This window comes from Schistocerca americana, chromosome 2, assembly GCF_021461395.2.
Source record: "Schistocerca americana isolate TAMUIC-IGC-003095 chromosome 2, iqSchAmer2.1, whole genome shotgun sequence".
Classification (NCBI taxonomy): Eukaryota; Metazoa; Arthropoda; class Insecta; order Orthoptera; family Acrididae; genus Schistocerca; species Schistocerca americana.
In genome coordinates, this window is record NC_060120.1 from 110,689,679 (window position 1) to 110,713,207 (window position 23,529).

Below are 23,529 nucleotides of genomic sequence, written 5' to 3' on the forward strand. Positions count from 1 at the left end.
AATCCGGTTTCGAATTCTGGTCCGGCAAAAATTTTCATTGTCGTCATTCAAACAGCTGATGGTTGTCCATATTCGCAACTACGAATACATTTCATGTGTAACACGGGACTGTGGTGAAGTGCAAGAAGACGAATGTTGCAGTGGTTGGCAGCCGTCAGACGCTATCAGAAACAAATATCACTTCCATTCGCCACTTTCAAGCGAGCAGCGACAACTTTCATCTGCATCTACATCTACATACATACTCCGCAATCCACCATACGGTGCGTGGCGGTGGGTACCTCGTACCACAACTAGCATCTTCTCTCCCTGTTCCACTCCCAAACAGAACGAGGGAAAAATGACTGCCTATATGCCTCTGTACGAGCCCTAATCTCTCTTATATTATCTTTGTGGTCTTTCCGCGAAATGTAAGTTGGCGGCAGTAAAATTGTACTGCAGTCAGCCTCAAATGCTGGTCTCTAAATTTCCTCAGTAGCGATTCACGAAAAGAACGCCTCCTTTCCTCTAGAGACTCCCACCCGAGTTCCTGAAGCATTTCCGTAAAGCTCGCGTGATGATCAAACCTACCAGTAACAAATCTAGCAGCCCGCCTGTGAATTCCTTCTATGTCCTCCCTCAATCCGACCTGATAGGGATCCCAAACGCTCGAGCAGTACTCAAGAATAGGTCGTATTAGTGTTTTATAAGCGGTCTCCTTTACAGATGAAACACATCTTCCCAAAATTCTACCAATGAACCGAAGACGACTATCCGCCTTCCCCACAACTGCCATTATATGCTTGTCCCACTTCATATCGCTCTGCAATGTTACGTCCAAATATTTAATCGACGTGACTGTGTCAAGCGCTACACTACTAATGGAGTATTCAAACATTACGGGATTCTTTCTCCTATTCATCTGCATTAATTTACATTTATCTATATTTAGAGTTAGCTGCCATTCTTTACACCAATCACAAATCCTGTCCAAGTCATCTTGTATCCTCCTACAGTCACTCAACGACGACACCTTCCCGTACACCACAGCATCATCAGCAAACAGCCTCACATTGCTATCCACCCTATCCAATAGATCATTTATGTAGATAGAAAACAATAGCGGACCTACCACACTTCCCTGGGGCACTCCAGATGATACCCTCACCTCCGATGAACACTCACCATCGAGGGCAACGTACTGGGTTCTATTACTTAAGAAGTCTTCGAGCCACTCACATACTTGGGAACCAATCCCATATGCTCGTACCTTAGTTAGGAGTCTGCAGTGGGGCACCGAGTCAAACGCTTTCCGGAAGTCAAGGAATATGGCATCCGTCTGATACCCTTCATCCACGGTTCGCAAGATATCATGTGAAAAAAGGGCGAGTTGTGTTTCGCAGGAGCGATACTGTCTAAAGCCGTGCTGATGCATGGACAGCAACTTCTCTGTCTCAAGGAAATTCATTATATTCGAACTAAGAATATGTTCGAGAATCCTGCAACAAACCGATGTTAAGGATATTGGTCTGTAATTTTGAGGATCCGTCCTTCTACCCTTCTTATGCAGGGTGTTACAAAAAGGTACGGCCAAACTTTCAGGAAACATTCCTCACACACAAAGAAAGAAAATATGTTATGTGGACATGTGTCCGGAAACGCTTACTTTCCATGTTTGAGCTCATTTTATTAGTTCTCTTCAAATCACTTTCATCATGGAATGGAAACACACAGCAACAGAACGTACCAGCGTGACTCCAAACACTTTGTTACAGGAAATGTTCAAAATGTCCTCCGTTAGCGAGGATATATGCATCCACCCTCCGTCGCATGGAATCCCTGATGCGCTGATGGAGCCCTGGAGAATGGCGTATTGTATCACAGCCGTCCACAATACGATCACGAAGAGTCTCTACATTTGGTAGCGGGGTTGAGTAGACAGAAGCTTTCAAATGCCCCCATAAATGAAAGTCGAGAGGGTTGAGGTCAGGAGAGCGTGGAGGCCATGGAATTGGTCCGCCTCTACCAATCCATCGGTCACCGTATCTGTTGTTGTGAAGCATACGAACACTTCGACTGAAATGTGCAGGAGCTCCATCGTGCATGAACCGCATGTTGTGTCGTACTTGTAATGGCACATGTTCTAGCAGCACAGGTAGAGTTTCCCGTATGAAATCATGATAACGTGCTCCATTGAGCGTAGGTGGAAGAAACTAAAATGAGCTCTAACATGGAAATTAAGCGTTTCCGGACATATGTCCACATAACATCTTTTCTTTATTTGTGTGTGAGGAATGTTTCCTGAAAGTTTGGCCGTACCTTTTTGTAACACCCTGTATACAGGCGTCACCTGCGCTTTTTTTTCAGTCTTTTCAGTGAGAAGATCGTCTTGTAAAATGCTGTCCATTTCCACCAGATGGAGCCTCGAAACGAGGTTTTCGAACACTGAGAGGTACGCAACAGGCAATGACAATGTGCTTCGCCTGCGGACGCTTTTGCATTTACGCGACACAAATTGGCACGGTTACGCGGTATTGTTTCCTCAGTGACGTAATATATGTCTGTCAAGACTTAGCGGGATACGCGGTGGCAAGTGCCTGTTGCGGGTAACATATGGCTACCTGTTAGATGCGTAGAGCGGACTGTTTTTTTGTTTTTGGTTTTTTTTTTTTCGAGAATTTTGGCGGGGCGCGCGGCTCTCGGACGAGGAGGACTTACCCAGAAGAGGAAGTTGAAGAGCATGAGGAGAGTCTTCATGCACGCCATGGCGGCGACGGTCTGCAGGCGCTTGTTCATGGTGAAGGCGCGGGCTCTGCTGCCACGGGACTGCCGGCTGGCGCGGCCGCCGTCACAGCCGCCGCCGCCGCCGCCGCCGCCTGCCGCGCCTGCGCCTCTCGCTGCATCGATTCACACGCGGACGGCTGTCACGTGGCGCCACAGTTAAAGGCCTCGCCCGTACTCTCCACCGCGTCGCTCACTCCGCTCGCTTGTCACTGCCAATCGCACGCAGTGTTACTGTTGTTATTTTGTTGACGCCGACCTACACAGTATACTGTCTCCCTAAATAAAGAGACTTATACCGCATTCACATGGTATATGGTAGATACCAGGTTTTCTCAATCCCAGATCATCCTTAACAGTTCCAAGAAGCGCCCTGATCTTGTTTGGTGGGCAGAACACACTCCAGATATTGTGCTTTTTCAGTAGTCTGCTGCTCTTAGCACATATAGGTCCTGTCACGGTCGCCACTTTATAATATAATAAAATAATGGAATAGATCAGGTATTCCCAATCTTTTCAGGTGGCGGACCACTTCTTCAGTCGAAAATCCATGGCGGACCCCTAGTCAGTCAAGAGCACAGTAACTTTAAATTTCGGAGCGAAACCCATGGGAACTGAAACCTTCTTAATGCAAGTGCCATGTTCCCAATGAAACCCCTACCCCCCGAAGTATCAATAGTCTTTGGTTTAGAGATGAATGAAAAAACTTGAAATTAACGATCCAATTTCAATTCCCACTGTATCCAGACACTTACTAGTGGATTTACTCCCTTTGTTCAACACACTATCGCCTGATTAAAATTACTTGGTAATTGAAATTTCACACGATGGAGCTGTCTTCCTCCAAGAGCAATCAACGCTACGTCCAAACTGTTCGCTGTTGACAAGCTGCCACTTATGGTCAGTTCACTTCCACTATTTGGCTACTGTTGTATAAGGAGCATGCATATTTCGTAACAGTCGTTTGTGTGTGTGTGTGTGTGTGTGTGTGTGTGTGTGTGTGTGATTTTTCGTGAAATCCGAAGAAAAATGTTCAAATGTGTGTAAAGTCTTCCTTTGGTCGTCCTCCCTCCTCATTCATTTCAACTGGAAACTTCCCTTGTTGTGAAGGCGATGGAGAAACTGCACCCTTCTTCTATGATCCTGACTTCAGCCACCGATCCATGTTAGAAGTAATAAACTGGTCAAAAATCGACTTATGAAATAGGTAGTGCACTGACAAAGCAAGTTTAACATTAAATGATGCCTGGGGCCGCATACGTGCCAGCGAGCGCTGTGATTGGTCGACAAAGCTCGTTCCGCGCATGCGTAAAAGGTTTCAGCGCATCTATCGCCGTGAGCCGGGGCACAAACGAACCCCGTATTGTTGCTAAACAGTCGATCAGAGAAGCCGCATTCTCCCGCACTAAACTGTGTATACGTTCTCACTTAGGAAGTCGTGTGAAGTTAGCACCCCTTTTTCGAGAAATATACATTTTTTTCAGAGTTCTTGATAGATATGGCATAGTTCTAGAGTTCTTTGTACAAAATTTCAATAGTTCTGCAGAATTTAGCGAAGAAAACAACAATATTCGAAAAAATTTTCGTATCGAAAACGTTCTTTGGCAATTTCCGCAAAATGAAAATAAGTACAAGAGTTCTGAGCACAGTTCTGAACAGAGCTCCAAGAGTTCTTTCGAAAATCCAAGTAACGTTTTTTTGTGCAGCTAATAGTTTACGAGATAATTGCATTTTAATGAGAAAATCTTTTCACTTACTGTGAAGTTGGTACCCTTTTTTTCAGAAAGATATATTTTTTTCAGAGTTCTTGATAGATATGGCATAGTTCTAGAGTTCTTTGTACAACATTTCAATAGTTCTGCAGAATTTAGCGACGAAAACAACAATACTCGAAAAAATTTTCGTATCGAAAACGTTCTTTGGCAATTTCCGCAAAATGTAAATAAGTACAAGAGTTCAGAACACAGTTCTGAACAGAGCTCCAAGAGTTCTTTCGAAAATCCAAGTAACATTTTTTTGTGCAGCTATTAGTTTACGAGATAATTGCATTTTAATGAGAAATTCTTTTCACTTACTGTGAAGTTGGCACCCTTTTTTCAGAAATGTATACTTTTTTCAGATTTCATGATAGATATGCCATAGTTCTAGAGTTCTTTGTACAAAATTTCAATAGTTCTGCAAAATTTAGCGACGAAAACAATATTCGAAAAAATTTTCGTATCGAAGACATTCTTCGTCAATTTTCGCAAATTGTAAATAAGTACAACAGTTCTGAGCACAGTTCTGAACAGAACTCCAAGAGTTCTATCGAAAACCCAATTAATATTTTTTTGTGCAGCTAATAGTTTACGAAATAATTGCAATTTAAGGAGAAAATCTTTTCATTTACTGTGAAGTTGGCACCCTTTTCTTCAGAAATGTATATTTCTTTCACAGTTCTTGACAGGTATGCCATAGTTCTAGAGTTCTTTGTACAAAATTTCAATAGTTCTGCAGAATTTAGGGAAGAAAACAACAATACTCGAAAAAAATTTTCTATCGAAATCATTTTTTGTCAATTTTCGCAAAAATTAAACTGGTACAACAGTTCTGAGGACAGTTCTGAACAGAACCCCAAGAGCTCTATCGAAAATCCTAATAACATTTTTCTATGGCGATAATAGTTTGTGATAAATTGATTTAATGTGGGACACACTTTCTCTACAGAAAATATAAATATATTCGTACAACAGTTCTGATGACAGTTCTGGACACCACGTGAAGAGTTCTATCGAAATTCCTAGTAGAATTTTTTAGTGCAGGTAATAGTTTAAGAGGTAATCGCAACTTAATTAAGAACCCCATAAGAGCTCCTACTGTGAAGCTGGCACCCTTTTTTTCAGAAATATATATTTTTTTCAGAGTTCTTGATAGATAGGTCATAGTTATAGAGTTCTCGGTACAAAATTTCAATAGTTATGCAGAATTTAGCGAAGAAAACAACATTGTATAACGAAGCTGATTCAGGAACCCTTTCCTTTTGATACAATTCTTCCTGTTGCCACAATAAATCACTTGTGCATAGATTCCAACTGTACTGATCATTACAAAAATACAACCATTGACCAGCGGCGCACATTTCTTGCAGCGTTGTACAAAGCATTCGGCTTATCCGCTGTGAAAATACTACACTTAACGCTATTTTAAAATTTACGGTGGATGGCTTCCGTTTATCTACAATGTCAGCATCTATCGAATTATCTTCATGCAAATGTGATGCCTGGATCACTCACTTCCCCTTTTATGTACGGAGGAAACTAGAGTTCAGTCTTGTGGAAGTAAAAAAAGGAAATGTGGGCAGCCCTTCTTTTACTGATAGCAAACTCTAGAGAAATCTCCACACTTGTTTTTCTTCATCATGCCAACAAAAGAAAAACTCTCCCTTCATAGCTCTATTATCATTCCAGTACTAGTAAACCAGTTGTCCGCTTTCACATTTCGACCTGACTGATATATAGGTTTACACAGTCACAGAACAACATCAAATTGTTTATTGCTCAGTTGGTAAATCCTTCTGGTTGCAACACAGCGTATATTTCCAAATTGTACAGGTAAAATACTTAAGAATCCACACTTAAGAATCCATACTCGTTTGTTTTGATCGATACATATTGGCGAAAACTGTACCTTCCACAGAATCCTTCCAGCTTCTTGCCTACTGTAACATTTTCTCCAAGGGTGTAAGATTTGTGGTAGTTGCGTACAAACACAGTAAATATTTCCCGAATAGCTGTTAGCTTGTCTAATTGTCTCCTTTCATCACGAATAGCGCGACTGTAAAATCTAAGGCTCTCCAGAATAAATTTGAAACGTTTTATGTTCGTTTGCGAGGTGAAATTTTTCAATGCCATCACCATCAGTTCCACACAGATCTTCCAGGCTTTATCTGTCACTTTTGTTAACAACAATTAAAAACAAGAGACTGATGAAGGCTTTCAATTCAATATCATCTATTGATTTTACCCCTCTCTCACGCTGAAATGAGGCTTTGATGCTCTCAAAATTCTGATTGGAATACAAAACTACAATAGACAAATATCGTTATCTATGAGGTAATTACAGCATCACAAATGCTGCTTTGACTGCACCTATTGGTACAGGTAAATTTCGAATAATATTATGCTCTTCGAACAATATGCTTCGAATTTCTTCAAAATTATCTAGTACTTCCCACTTAAAATAATAAAATTCCTATAAAATAACGCAACCAGGCGCAGTGTATTAATCTGATATTTGACGTTCAGACAGCGGACACTGACTATTAAACAGTTCAAACAGAATTTAAGTGCAGTTTACATTCTGGATTAGCTTTGTACTACTTACTACGTTGATAAACAAATAAACTAATCGCTGAAATGAAATACGAAAGGGCACAGTGGATAAAAACGAGCAATCGGCTCATATCTCATCAAGAGAGCATTAGCGTCGATACTGAATCATACATACAACAATGAAAGGCACACATGAAGTGTATATTTTTAGAATCAGGAAGAACCAGATGAAATTTATCACGTAAAACAGTAATTGTTTTGAACTCTCATGACATCCAGGACCCACTAACAGCTAAAAATATGCCCAGGACCCTCATGGATGAAAGTTATATTGCAACATCACCAGCCGCTAGGATACATAAAAACATGTGCTGTGTGTAACGAATAAATTTGAAATTGATGTCGTTAATATTGTTGCAAACATTTGTTCTAGTTAGAAAGGAAGTGTGGAAGTTTGATGAGTTACACTACAGCGAGAGTTAAAAGTCTTTACAATGTATAGAAATGTAAGTATATTTGCTGAATATATCGTACAAACGAACTAAGTAGTATGTTTAAATCCTAATTCAATACATGACTGATAGAGGTGTTATAATGTTGAGGGGATACGGTATTAAAGTTAATAAGAAGTTCGAAATTTGTAAATAAGAACCTCGTTTATTTGGTCCTCAATAATCCGGATTTCCGGTTTATCCGGATTCATATTTTGTGTCCCTTGGTATTTTTCTCTTTTTTTTCTTATAACACGAAGATGTGTAGTCGATGAGGTACATAGGCTGCTTATCACCAGGCCGGTAATTTAGTCTAGTACTGAGTGATAAGGAACTCGGAGTGTGTGAATGACATTGTTTCTCAAGTATTGTACATTAATATAGCGGTGTATTGATGCCCATCAAGTAAGTTGCATAGTAACCACGCCAACAGCACTCCACCACAGCTCATTGTACCTCTGGTGCGATTCTCGACAGGTGTGACACCATCTGGTTAGTGGCGCGTGTGAATGTATCTGCTCTCTCAGCCATCTGTTTGTTTTGCACTGACGAGCCTTCTCTCCTTGAATCATCTAAGGGTGCACATCCCACGCTTCCACCTACAGTTACTACAGTCAGTCTTAAGAAGGTGTACTGGCATTTGTATAGTGCTGAACATTTAGACTTTTTGTATTTAGTAGAATATACATCCGGTTTTCGATTTTCGGTTTTCCAAAATAAAAGTGAGAATTTACGATCGTACTCATAGCTGTACTTCCAGCAGTACTTCATCTCCTGCGTTCCCAATTTCGTAGAAGTTGTCCTACGAAAATTGCAGAAGAAGCACTCCTGGACGAAAGGATATTGTGACGATATTCTTTGGTCACAGCCTGGGGTTAGAGACCCGGTCCGGCACACAGTTTTTATCTGCCAGTAAGTTTCACATCGGCGCACACCCACTGCAGAGTGAACACACAATCTATTTCATAATCTACTGGCACCATAAAAATGTTATGAGGGTTTTTAAAAGAACTCTTTCGGTGCTATCCAGAACTGGCAGCAAAAGGGTTGTGCCAATTTATTATAATGTAGACCAAGTGGGTCTCTCGAAAATGCTATTATCTCATTAACTGTTATCCCCACAAAAATGTTATTACAGTTGTCGGTAGAACTCTTAGGGTCGTATTAAGAAATGCCGTCAGATCTTTTGTACGAATTTATTACTTTTACATGACAAAAGTGAGTCCCACATTAATTATCTCATATAATGTCATCGTCACAAATAATGTTATTATAGTTTTTGGTAGAACTCTGTGGGTGATATTCAGAACTGTCATCAGAACTATTCTACGAATTTTGCTATATTAGATAAAGTGAGTATCAGATTAAAAAAAAATTATTGTATAAACTATTATCGCCACAAAAATGTTCTTATCATTTTCAATGCAACTCTTCCAGTGCTATCCAGAACTGCCAACAGAACTGTTATACAAATTTATTTTTTCCAAAATGACAAATAATTTTTTACCATACCAAAATTTTGCCGTGTTATTGTTTTCTTCCCGAAATTCTGTAGAACTATTCGTGTTTTGAGCAGGGAAATCTAGAACTATTGCATATATATCAAGAACTGTGAAAAAAATTTATATTTATCGTAAAAGGGGTTCAAACTTCACGGGAAATGCTCATAAGCATTCCTTAATAATGGCAGTTACTACGTAAACAATTACCTGCACAGAATATGTTACTAGTTTTTTCGATAGAACTCTTACAATGCTATCCAGAGCTGGCATCAGAGCATACGAACAGACATAATTTCTTTTTTGAATAAGAGTGCCCCACAATTAATCAATTACCATACAAACTATTACAACCACAAAAAATGTTATTATGATTTTAGATAGAAGTCTTGACGTGTTAACCAGAACTGTTCATCAAAACTGTTGAACGAATTTACTTTTTCTGTGGAGAAAGTGGGTCTAACATCAAAGCAGTTACCGTATAAACTATCATCGCCACAAAAAGATGTTATTAGGATTTTCTGTTCAGAACTGTTGTACGAATTTACTTTTTGCGAAAATTGACAAAGAATGTATTCGATACGAAAAATGTTTCGAGTATTGTTGTTTTTTTCGCTAAATTATGCAGGACTATTCAAATTTTGTACAAATAACTCTAGAACTATGACATTTCTAACAAGAACTCTGAAAATATATATATATTTCTGAAGAAAAGGATTCCAACTTCACAGTAAGTGAAGAGGTTCCCTAATTAAATTGCAATTATATCGTAACGTGTTAGCTGCACAAAAAATTGTAATTAGGATATTCTATGGAACTATTGGGGTTCTGTTCAGAACTGCCCTCAGAACTGTTGTCCGAATTTACTTTTTGCGAAAATTAATAACGAATGTTTGCTATACGAAATTTTTTTCGAGTATTGTTGTTTTCTTCGTTAAATTCTGCAGAACTACTGAAATTTTGTACAAAGACCTCTAGAACTATGACATATCTATCAAAAACTCTGAAAATAATATACATTTCTGAAAAAAAGGGTGCCAACTTCACAGTAAGTGAAAAGATTTTCTCCTTAAATTGCAATTATCTCGTAAACTATTAGCTGCACAAAAAAATGTTACTTGGGTTTTCGATAGAACTCTTGGAGTTCTGTTCAGAACTGTGCTCAGAACTGTTGTACTTATTTACAATTTGCGAAAATTGACGAAGAATATTTTCGATACGAAAATTTTTTCGAATATTGTTTTCGTCGCTAAATTCTGCAGAACTATTGAAATTTTGTACAAAGAACTCTAGAACTATGGCATATCTATCAATAAATCTGAAAAAAGTATACATTTGTGAAAAAAAGGGTGCCAGCTTCACAGTAGGAGCTCTTACGGAATTCTTAATTAAGTTGCAATTACCTCTTAAACTATTACCTGCACAAAAAAATTTCACTAGGATTTTCGATAGAACTCTTCGCGTGGTGTCCAGAACTGTCATCAGAACTGTTGTACGAATATATTTACATTTTCCGTAAAGAAAGTGTGTCCCATATTAAATCAATTTATCTCAAACCATTATCGCCATAGAAAAATGTTGTTGGGATTTTCGATAGAGCTCTTGGGGTTCTGTTCAGAACTGTCCTCAGAACTGTTGTACAAGTTTAATTTCTACGAAAATTGACAAAAAATGTTTTCGATACGAAATTTTTTTCGAATTTTGTTGTTTTCTTCGCTAAATTCTGCAGAACTATTGAAATTTTGTACAAAGAACTCTAGAACTATGACATATCTATCAAGAACTCTGAAAAAAATATATATTTCTAAAAAAAAGGGTGCCAACTTCACAGTAAGTGAAAAGATTTTCTCATTAAATTGCAATTATCTCGTAAACTATTAGCTACACAAAACAATGTTACTTGGCTTTTCGATAGAACTCTTGGAGTTCTGTTCAGAACTGTGCTCAGAACTGTTGTACTTATTTACAATTTGCGAAAATTGACGAAGAATGTTTACGATACGAAAATTTTTTCGAATACTGTTTTCGTCGCTAAATTCTGTAGAACTATTGAAACTTTGTACAAAGAACTCTAGAACTATGGCATATCTATCAAGAAATCTGAAAAAGTATACATTTGTGAAAAAAAGGGTGCCAGCTTCTCAGTAGGAGCTCTTATGGAATTCTTAATTAAGTTGCAATTACCTCTTAAACTATTACCTGCACAAAAAAATTTCACTAGGATTTTCGATAGAACTCTTCACGTGGTGTCCAGAACTGTCATCAGAACTGTTGTACGAATATATTTATATTTTCCGTAAAGAAAGTGTGTCCCATATAAAATCAATTTATCTCAAACCATTATCGCCATAGAAAAATGTTGTTGGGATTTTCGATAGAGCTCTTGGGGTTCTGTTCAGAACTGTCCTCAGAACTGTTGTACAAGTTTAATTTTTACGAAAATTGACAAAAAATGTTTTCGATACGAAAATTTTTTCGAATTTTGTTGTTTTCTTCGCTAAATTCTGCAGAACTATTGAAATTTTGTACAAAGAACTCCAGAACTATGCCATATCTATCAAGAACTCTGAAAAAAATATATATTTCTAAAAAAAAGGGTGCCAACTTCACAGTAAGTGAAAAGATTTTCTCATTAAAATGCAATTATCTCGTAAACTATTAGCTGCACAAAAAAATGTTACTTGGATTTTCGAAAGAACTCTTGGAGCTCTGTTCAGAACTGTGCTCAGAACTCTTGTACTTATTTACATTTTGCGGAAATTGCCAAAGAACGTTTTCGATACGAAAATTTTTTCGAATTTTGTTGTTTTCTTCGCTAAAATCTGCAGAACTATTGAAATTTTGTACAAAGAACTCTAGAACTATGCCATATCTATCAAGAACTCTGAAAAAAATATATATTTCTGAAAAAAAAGGGTGCCAACTTCACAGTAAGTGAAAAGATTTTCTCATTAAAATGCAATTATCTCGTAAACTATTAGCTGCACAAAAAAATGTTACTTGGATTTTCGAAAGAACTCTTGGAGCTCTGTTCAGAACTGTGCTCAGAACTCTTGTACTTATTTACATTTTGCGGAAATTGCCAAAGAACGTTTTCGATACGAAAATTTTTTCGAATTTTGTTGTTTTCTTCGCTAAATTCTGCAGAACTATTGAAATTTTGTACAAAGAACTCTAGAACTATGCCATATCTATCAAGAACTCTGAAAAAAATATATATTTCTGAAAAAAAGGGTGCCAACTTCACAGTAAGTGAAAAGATTTTCTCATTAAAATGCAATTATCTCGTAAACTATTAGCTGCACAAAAAAATGTTACTTGGATTTTCGAAAGAACTCTTGGAGCTCTATTCAGAACTGTGCTCAGAACTCTTGTACTTATTTACATTTTGCGGAAATTGCCAAAGAACGTTTTCGATACGAAAATTTTTTCGAATATTGTTGTTTTCTTCGCTAAATTCTTCAGAACTATTGAAATTTTGTACAAAGAACTCTAGAACTATGCCATATCTATCAAGAACTCTGAAAAAAATGTATATTTCTCGAAAAAGGGGTGCTAACCTCACACGACTCACTTAGGAACCGCAAAGGCTGCTTGGGGATACGACCTGAAGTAAAAGTACACTTGTTTTTCACAAGAAAAAAAAATAGTGATGGATTTGATTTTCACATTTTTATTCAATAATTTCACTCATTATTTTACAGGATTTGGTGAAAGGTGGCCGCGGACCCCCTAGAAAGAGCCGGTGGACCCCCAAGGGGTCCGCGGACCACAGGTTGGGAAGCCTTGGAATAGATGATAATAAAATGTTGAAATGCGTGGCTTTTTAAAATGTATTGAATTAATGAGATAATTTTTTCGGCATGAATGACAAGCACAATAAGCTGAGCTATGCCTGGAAATAAGTTTGTATTAGTTCATATTATTTTGCAGGGCGAAGTAGTTTCTTTCTCCGCTGTAGATTTGTGTTTACCATTCTTTATAATGCTACGTTTAGTCACCGTGTTCACCTTTGAAGTCTTGACCGTGTTCCCATTGAGCTTATCAGATCTTCGTAATTTTCCAAAGTACACAGGTGGCCTTCAGTTCTTGTAATTATCGTACTATTTGAAATAACAACTCACACGACCTTTCTGTTAATAAAACAATACTGTATTTTTCTAAACGATGCATATATCAAATACATACTCCTCACTTATTCATAGTGACCACAAAATGGCGGTCTACAATTACTCGCTAAAAATGGCGTGCTTCTCACTCGTTCACTAGCTGAACACGAATCCTCCCTTCCTCATACTGGTACAAGAAAATCTCCTCTGTTTTTTAACAACTGAAAATCAAAAATACCTGACGGTAGGCATAGGCTCTATGATGGGCTACCGCTTCATCTTTTCTCTTTCTCTTTGCCTTTAAAGAAGACGAAAACATAAAAGAAATGCAAAAGGTTTATCACAACAGGGAGAAACGATCATCATAATAAAGTAAAGGAAATCAGAGCTCGCACGGAAAGATATAGGTGTTCGTTTTTTGTTTTTTGTTTTTTTTTTTCTGCGCACTTTACGAGATTGGAATAATAGAGAATTATTGCGAAGGTGGTTCGATGAACCGTCTTCCAGGCGCTCAAATGTGATTTGCAGGGTATCCATGTAGATGTGCCGAAAAAGTGGGTTACAGACGGAAAAGACCCACCGTGGTTTAACAGCGCAATTCGGAGAATGCTCAGGAATCAAAGGCAGCTGCACTCGCGGTGCACTATGGGACTTAACATGTGTGGTCACCAGTCCCCTAGTTCTTAGAGCTACTTAAACCTAACTAACCTAAGGACATCACACACATCCATTCCCGAGACAGGATTCGAACCTGCAACCGTAGCGTTCACGCGGTTCCAGACTGAAGTGCCTAGAACCGCTTGGCCACACCGGCCGGCGGGAACGAAACATCATACTGTTATTTTATCACATAACATCTCTGCTTGTGAACTTGAGTTCTAATAAATAAAGTTGTTCTACATGACCAACGCTAAATGAATACTTTTTTCCATGACTGTGAGTATGAAAATGCCGCACACCGAAACGTGGTTTGGAAGGGGAACGGGGGGGGGAGGGGGGGGTTAGTAGCTACGTTACGGTATATTAAGTAAGGTTTGAACGACGAACCGTAGCTGGTGTCCGGGAAAATTGTGCAAATCGATTAATTCTTTTGCAAAAGTTTTAACTGAGCTGACATTAATGCTCAGCTAATGACACCATTTGTATGTTCGGATTTTACGTTCAAAAATAATAAACCTCGCTCGAATTTTAAGTAAAAACAGTTACCCTTATTTACCTCAGGACTGGAGAGTGTCTGCTGTTGCATCGTTTGGATTTTATGTGCATAAAACACGTATTTCTGGGAGGTTTTTGAAGCGCTCCCCTTATACTTTAGATTTGTTCGAATCGCTTCGAACTTTTCACAAAGGTAGATAAATGGATAAAATGAAAACGAAATTCTTGTTATCCAGCAATCCGTTGTCAAGATAGTCGAACTAAACATAGCATGTAAAATTCGTTCTTACGTGAACTGAATGCGTGGAAACTGTCTAAAGTGAATCAAATAAATAATAAATGCGTTCTTACGATAAAATTGAAAACTCGCTTTCAAAAATCGACCTTCATTCACGTTGTCTGTGAAGGGTTTTTTTTTTACTCCTGCCACTTATATCGTTCAAACTTGTGCAAATCGGTTCAACTTTTGTAAGAAGATAAACAAATATATGTAATTAATGGTCATACTGATGTTTTGTGAAAGTCACGACATAGTGGTCTAAGGGTGCGCATAAAATGCCCAAAAAATCTGGTTTTATGCGAATCGCACGTGCCGAGATGATTTAAAGTGATACAGTTAATAATAAAAATATGTTCTAAAAGTAATTATTAGAAGAGTTTGCAAACATTTTACGTCGTTTGTATTTTACATGCGAAACATCACGCGTTTGCACATACAAATGTGTTTGGCGGAAATGCTATGTATTTTAAGCGCTGCATTTGGATATAATAAAAAAGTTGGCTATAACAGATTATTATCGTTTCGTTGAATTAGTGTTTGACCGGCCATTTAAAGCTTTATCGATGACCAGGCAGAACATTATACTAACCCGAAAACTGCCATTAAAATAATTTTCAGAAAAAAGTCACCGTATTTCTAACCAATAGAAAATGTTTCACAGTGATTTCTTCAAAAACTAATATGGTATCCTGTTGAAATTCATTTTCAGACATAACTACGAGGGCGGTTCAGAAAGTAACCTCCGATTGGTCACAGTGCGGGTTGTGGGGAGAGTAGCGACGCCATCTGTGCGTTCACGCACTCAACAGGTCAGTCGGCATCAAGCCGTGGTCGAGTGAACGTCGTACCTGCGCTAGTTTAGTTTTTGTGGCAGTTTGAAATGTGTGCTGCAATAGAAAACCCCGCCAAATGTGAAGTGCGTGCTGTCATAAGGTTTTTTTACAGCCAAAGGATATTCTGCAGCAGCTATTCATCATGAGCTTTGTGCCATGTACGGACCAAGAGTTATGAGTGAAGGAGTTGTCTGTGAATGGGTACGTTTATTTAAAAGTGGACGAGAAAACGTTCATGATGAAAAGAGGAGTGGTAGACCATCATTGGTGACTGACGAACTCGTTCAGACAGTTGATGCAAAAGTTCGTGAAAATCGACGTTTCTCAATGTCGGAGTTGTCTACTGGTTTCCCCCAGATTTCTAAGACTCTCTTGCACGAGATAGTGACAGCAAGATTGGGTTACCGTAAGTTCTGTGCACGATGGGTGCCCAAAATTCTTACCGACCACCACAAAACTCAAAGAATGGCCTCTGCATTAGACTTTCTGTCACGTTATGAGGACGAAGGAGAACCATTGTTAAACAGAATCGTGACCGGTGACGAAACCTGGATTAAGTACGTGAACCCTGAGACAAAAGAACAATCAAAGATGTGGGCACATTCAAATTCGCCTACCAAACCAAGAAAGCCTCGCAAGATTTTTCTGCCAGAAAACTGATGGCAACGGTGTTTTGGGATGCCAAAGGGGTGTTGTTGGTTGAATTCATGGAACGTGGTACGACCATTAATCAAGACGTGTACTGTGAAACAATAAAAAAGTTACGACGGGCTATACAGAACAAACGCCGTGGTATGCTGACTTCCGGTATCGTTTTTTTGCACGATGACGCCCGTCTTCACTCTGCTCGCAGAACAACGGCCCTTCTTGAGTCCTTCAAGTGGGACGTTATCAACCATCCACCTTACAGCCCAGACCTGGCGCCAAGTGATTATCACCTCTTCATGCATTTGAAGAAATGACTCGGGTCACAGCGGTTTGATGACGATGAAGAGCTCAAAGATGCGGTCACAGGCTGGCTCCAGGCACAAGCGGGTGATTTTTATGCAGAAGGAATTTCAAAGCTTGTGAAGAGATACGATAAGTGCCTCAATCGCTATGGAGACTATGTAGAAAAATAGTGCAAAGATGTAGTTGTAAGATGTATATATTAAAATATTTTTATTTAACTTGGTGTATTTTTTTAAATCAACCGGAGGTTACTTTCTGAACGGCCCTCGTAGCTTACGTTCGTCAATTTTCAAGCAGGTTTGATACTTTGATAGTATTTTGGCTTCTGTACGTCGTTTCACAGTCTATTTGCTTATTTCAGCCAATCAGGAAGTTTCTCCTTGATTACTTCTTCTAGTCCGCAAAAGAATTTCTGCTACTATAATGTGTAAGAGATGGTGATTAGGAATTAGAAAAGTTCAGTACGTAACCATGTGTACAAATTAATTTGCGACTATAATGTGTAAGAGATGGTGATTAGGAATTAGAAAAGTTCAGTACGTAACCATGTGCACAAATAAATTTGCGATGTGAAAGTAAAGTGACTGGTTCCACGTCGTTGCAATCTATCGTGCAAGATGATCCAAAGATTATGCTACCAACTAACATAGTCATACTTAATTCGGATTGGTTGTTCCGACATTTCGCGCCAAAATTATTCACGTGAGATTTTCTAGCAGGCGATTTCTTAATTTTCAGTTTTTATTATTGCATACTTTAAAAAACAATGACAAGAATTTTGAAATAAGAGATAATAATAAGATGTACGCTTTTTAATAGTTTATTATTTCTTGAGCGAATCGTTCAGGTTGTGATGTAGTAAGCTTTTAAGTAAATTTGTCTGTGTAATATCATCGTAGCGTAAGCTTATCTGTGTAATGTAAACTATGTATATACATTATTGTCATAAACTTCGCATAGTATTTAATAATTCGTTCGGTATCGTATTTAGGTTTCCTGTTACTTTGTGCCCTATATTAAGTATTTGTAGTTATTTTTCATATGTCTGCATATACAGTCTCATGAGTTTATGAATAATATGCGTGTAACTAATAAACAAAAGAAAATTTAAAACTTAAACATAATTTTAAAAAATTAACAAATATAAGACAAAATAATAAAAGTATGAGAAAAATAAAAAATAAAACAAAAAACCCTAAGGTATGCGACCTTGACGTGGTGGTGAAATTGTGTGGTCTAAGGACACAGCAGGCTATACGGGACAGGTATAACCACATCAACCGCATGGGAACCAGGCCAATGATGCCCAACTGATGCTACATAGTTCGAAAAAAAAAAAAAAAAAAAACCTGCACCGGATCAGTCGTTGCCTGACTCAATAAAAATCTACAAGCTATGACTGTCTATTGTCAAACTTATGAGAGAGTAAAAGTTGGGAACCAGAACGAAAAACGGTCATACCATAGCACAAAATAAGGTGAACATGCCCTGGGGAGAGTTAGGGAAGGGAAAGAGGGGAACCAGCTTTTCCACTTATCTGTCATCTTCAATAACATTTAAATCAAAACATGTAGACAGATTTGAGGTTTTTTACGTCTTAACCCTACTTCCCCAGAACTGTGAGCTCTCCTAGGTGCACGGTGTTGGCACACCTACAACTTGCAATTTATTGGCTAAATACCCTGATACTGCGCCCAAAATACAGAAGGTTCGCCAGCCATAGATATAATATACACTCCTGGAAATGGAAAAAAGAACACATTGACACCGGCGTGTCAGACCCACCATACTTGCTCCGGACACTGCGAGAGGGCTGTACAAGCAATGATCACACGCACGGCACAGCGGACACACCAGGAACCGCGGTGTTGGCCGTCGAATGGCGCTAGCTGCGCAGCATTTGTGCACCGCCGCCGTCAGTGTCAGCCAGTTTGCCGTGGCATACGGAGCTCCATCGCAGTCTTTAACACTGGTAGCATGCCGCGACAGCGTGGACGTGAACCGTATGTGCAGTTGACGGACTTTGAGCGAGGGCGTATAGTGGGCATGCGGGAGGCCGGGTGGACGTACCGCCGAATTGCTCAACACGTGGGGCGTGAGGTCTCCACAGTACATCGATGTTGTCGCCAGTGGTCGGCGGAAGGTGCACGTGCCCGTCGACCTGGGACCGGACCGCAGCGACGCACGGATGCACGCCAAGACCGTAGGATCCTACGCAGTGCCGTAGGGGACCGCACCGCCACTTCCCAGCAAATTAGGGACACTGTTCCTCCTGGCGTATCGGCGAGGGCCATTCGCAACCGTCTCCATGAAGCTGGGCTATGGTCCCGCACACCGTTAGGCCGTCTTCCGCTCACGCCCCAACATCGTGCAGCCCGCCTCCAGTGGTGTCGCGACAGGCGTGAATGGAGGGACGAATGGAGACGTGTCGTCTTCAGCGATGAGAGTCGCTTCTGCCTTGGTGCCAATGATGGTCGTATGCGTGTTTGGCGCCGTGCAGGTGAGCGCCACAATCAGCGAGGCACACAGGGTCAACACCCGGCATCATGGTGTGGGGAGCGATCTCCTACACTGGCCGTACACCACTGGTGATCGTCGAGGGGACACTGAATAGTGCACGGTACATCCAAACCGTCATCGAACCCATCGTTCTACCATTCCTAGACCGGCAAGGGAATTTGCTGTTCCAACAGGACAATGCACGTCCGCACGTATCCCGTGCCACCCAACGTGCTCTAGAAGGTGTAAGTCAACTACCCTGGCCAGCAAGATCTCCGGATCTGTCCCCCATTGAGCATGTTTGGGACTGGATGAAGCGTCGTCTCACGTGGTCTGCACGTCCAGCACGAACGCTGGTCCAACTGAGGCGCCAGGTGGAAGCGGCACGGCAAGCCGTTCCACAGGACTACATCCAGCATCTCTACGATCGTCTCCATGGGAGAATAGCAGCCTGCATTGCTGCGAAAGGTGGATATACACTGTACTAGTGCCGACATTGTGCATGCTCTGTTGCCTGTGTCTATGTGCCTGTGGTTCTGTCAGTGTGATCATGTGATGTATCTGACCCCAGGAATGTGTCAATAAAGTTTCCACTTCCTGGGACAGTGAATTCACGGTGTTCTTATTTCAATTTCCAGGAGTGTAGTATGGCCGACGGGTGTACATGTAATAGCTATAAAAGTTTTCCTGGGGCTGGGGAGGGAAGAAGGGGATAAAATTTATGGGGGTGGATTTGTTCATGGGAGGCGGGACGCAAATTCTTTTTTTACATCTAGTTGGGGTGGTTGATTTTTCCTCGAGGGGACTATTGCTGCCCCACACACACACACCCTGTAACATGTATGGGGTTGGGTGTAAGATCAAACAGATACAAATTTATGTGTTCCTAGAGAATGTGTCATGTTATACGACATGACATTTTACTTTATTTGACAAGATGTATTACATTACGTGACATGGGCACTAATACTAACACGTAGGAAATCGCGAATATGTCAAGGTGTTTTGATTTAAACGTCTCCCAGATAAGTGGCAAAGTTAGTTCCCTCCTTTTACATCCCTGACTCTGCCCAGGACATATTCACATTTTTTATGCTGTTTGGAGCATTTTTGTTCTTGTATATATACATAATTAGCCATCGAAAGAAACTACTTTGTTTCACCGGAAGGGCAAGTATAATAGGAGTACAGACGTCTTTAATTTTTAGCTGGTTGTTTTAAAGAGATTTGTCCAGTAGCAAGTGACTTCCGCAAGTAACGTCTACAAGTTGTGGTCTCAGAGTATAGTGAGAAATCTGCACAGCAACTTTTAGTGTTACTTTATTCTCCTTTGGTATATTTTCAAACTCAGTAGCGCCATTTGAGACCTTATATCTACACTACTAGCCATTAAAATTGCTACACCACGAAGATGACGTACTACAGACGCGAAATTTAACCGACAGGAAGAAGATGCTGTGATATGCAAATGATTAGCTTTTCAGAGCATTCCCACAAGGTTGGCGCCGGTGGCGACACCTACAACGTGCTGACATGAGGAAAGTATCCAACCGATTTCTCATACACAAGCAGCATTTTACCGGCGTTGCCTGGTGAAACGTTGTTGTGATGCCTCGCGTAAGGAGGAGAAATGCGTACCATCACCTATCCGACTTAGATAAAGGTCGGGTTGTAGCCTATCGCGATTGCGGTTTATCGTATCGCGACATTGCTGCTCCCGTTGGTCGAGATCCAATGACTGTTAGCAGAATATGGAATCGGTGGGTTCGGGAGGGTAATACGGAACGCAGTGCTGGATCCCAACGGCCTCGTTTCACTAGCAGTCGAGATGACAGGCGTCTTATCCGCATGGCTGTAACAGATCGTGCAGCCACGTCTCGATCACTGAGTCAACAGATGGGGACGTTTGCAAGACAACAACCATCTGCACGAACAGTCCGATGACGTTTGCAGCAGCACGGACTATCAGGTCGGCAACCATGGCTGCGGTTGCCCTTGACGCTGCATCACGGACAGGAGCGCCTACGATGGTGTACTCAACGACGAACGTGGGTGCACAAATGGCAAAAAGTCATTTTTTCGTATGAATCCAGGTTCTGTTTACAGAATCATGATGGTCGCATCCGTGTTTGGCGACATCGCGGTGAATGCACATTGGAAACGTGTATTCGTCATCGCCCTACTGGCGTATCACGCGGCGTGATGGTGTGGGGTGCCATTGGTTACACGTGTCGGTCACCTCTTGTTCGCTTTGACGGCACTCTGAACAGTGGACGTTACATTTCAGATGTGTTACGACCCGTGGCTCTACCCTTCATTCGATCCCTGCGAAACCCTACATTTCAGCAGGATAATTCACGACCGCATGTTGCACGTCCTGTACGGGCCTTTCTTGATAAAGAAAATGTTCAACTGCTGCCTTGGCCAGCACGTTCTCTAGATCTCTCACCACTTGAAAACGTCTGGTCAATGGTGGCCGAGCAACTGGCTCGTTACAATTCACCAGTCACTACTCTTGATAAACTGTGGTATCGTGTTGAAGCTCCATGGGCAGCTGTACGTCTACACGCCATCCAAGCTCTGTTTGACTCAACACCCAGCCGGATCAAGGCCGTTATTACGGCCAGAGGTGGTTGTTCTGGGTAGCGATTTCTCAGGATCTATGCACTCAAATTGCGTGAAAATGTAATCACATGTCAGTTCTAGTGTAATATATTTGTCCAATGAATACCCGTTTATCTTCATCATTTCTTCTTGGTGTAACAATTTTAATGGCCAATAGTGTATTTTAGACGCAGAACGATATGGCTAGGGACTGTGCTTGTTATGAGCGGACACAAGGAGAGTTGGCTGCTTCCGTAAACAGCTGGAAGCTGCGTTGGCTACCGTAGACAAGCTTCTAGCTAATGCTCAAAGTTACGGAGACGTCGGGGCGCCAGAGACGAGACCTGCGACACCTGTCACTGGAATCCCCTGGTGACCCAGACGTCGCTGCGGCTTCCGATACGCAACATCTGACTGCTTCGTCCTCACTCCAGAGTGGGTGGTAGACAGTGGGTTCGTGTGTCACTGGTCGGAAGGCGAAAGAGCGTCTTAGCAACAGGTACACGGTGCTACCCAGTGTTGATGATAACTCTGAGCCAGCGCGGGATGCCTCTCCTGTTGAGCCAGTGATCGAATTTCCTGTCCAGTCCGGACATGTGCAGAGGGTGGGTATGCTAGTCACTGGGAGCTCCAATGTTAAGCGGGTGATGGAACCCCTCAGAGAGATAGCAGCCAAGGCGGGAAAGAATTCCAGGGTGCATTCGGTATGTTTGCCGGGAGGTCTCATCCGTGAAGTGGAGGAGGCACTGCCGGCGGCTATCGAGCGCACTGGGTGCAACCGGCTGCATTTAGTAGCATGTGTCGGCACGAATGACACCTGTCGCTTGGGTACTGAGGCCATCCTCTGCTCCTCTCGGCGGCTGGCTGATTTGGTGCAGGCAACTAACAACGCACATGGGGTGCAAGCTAAGCTGTTTGTAACATCGTACCCAGGGTTGACCGCGGTCCTCTGGTTTGGAGCAGAGTGGAAGGTCTAAACCAGAGGCCCAGACGGCTCTCCGACGGTATCGGATGCGAATTTCTCGACCTCCGCTATCTCGTGCAGAATTGTAGGGTTCCCCTTAATATGTCAGGCGTACACTACACGCAGGAAGCTGCTACTAGGGTAGCGGAGTATGTGTGGTGTGCACATCGGGCTTTTTTAGGTTACAGAACTCCTCCCTTCGGAGCAAATACCATTTTCCCGTTAAATCAGCCACAGCGATCTCAGGGAATCTTGGTCCTCGCAGATCAACGGTAGAAAAGATTAATATGGTTTTAGTAAACCGTAGGAGCACCCAAGGAAAGGTCCCAGAATTAGTATCGCTTACTAAAGGTTACAGTGCACACATGGTACTGGAAACGGAAAGCTGGTTGAAACCACACGTCAATGGGAACGAAATCCAAAGTTCAGACTGGAATGTTTATCTTAAAGATAGGTTAGTCCTCAGTGGTGGCAGCGCGTTTATTGCAGTACAAAATTCGATAAAAACTAGCGATGTTATCACGTATTCCGAATGTGAATTAATCTGGGTGAAATTAAGTTCCAAACAACGGTCAAAAATGGTGATCTGATGATTTTATAGACCATATGGGTCAGGATCTGTAGTCGTAGAGCGCTTCAGACAGAACTTGCAGAATATAATTATTAATTTTCCTGATCATGCCGTTGTAATATGGGGGACTTCTGATTGCCAGGTATAGATTTGGAGTGTTATGCCATGAAAACTGGTGCCAGAGACAGGGAATCGCGTGGTATTGTTCTCGATGTCTTGTCCGAAAATTTCCTTGAGCAGACAGTTAGAGGACCAACTCGTGAGGTCAACGTCTTAGACCTCCTGACAACAAACAGACCTGAACTTATCGAATCAGTTAACGTAAAGGAAGGTAACAGTGATCATAAGGCGATGAGGACGAAGATATGGAGAACAAATGGAAAAAATTCAAAACGTTCAATATGTCCTAGACAAGTACGTTCCGAGTAAGGTCTTAAGGGATGGGAAGGATCCACGATGGTTTGTTTAATAGCGGTGTTAGAAAAGCGCTACGTAAACAAAGA

General features: G+C 41.0%; 1 protein-coding gene across 1 annotated transcript in view; it reads right to left on the reverse strand.

The window, feature by feature from the left end:
- LOC124593728 (tetraspanin-7-like) overlaps window positions 1–2,846 on the reverse strand; it is a 165,661-nt gene extending 162,815 nt beyond the window's left edge. Inside the window, exon 1 of the mRNA XM_047132052.1 lies at window positions 2,698–2,846. Coding sequence (XP_046988008.1) covers window positions 2,698–2,775 — 78 coding nt within the window. The 5' untranslated portion in view covers window positions 2,776–2,846. The remainder of the gene's footprint in view (window positions 1–2,697) is intronic.
- Between the last annotated feature and the right edge of the window lie 20,683 nt (window positions 2,847–23,529).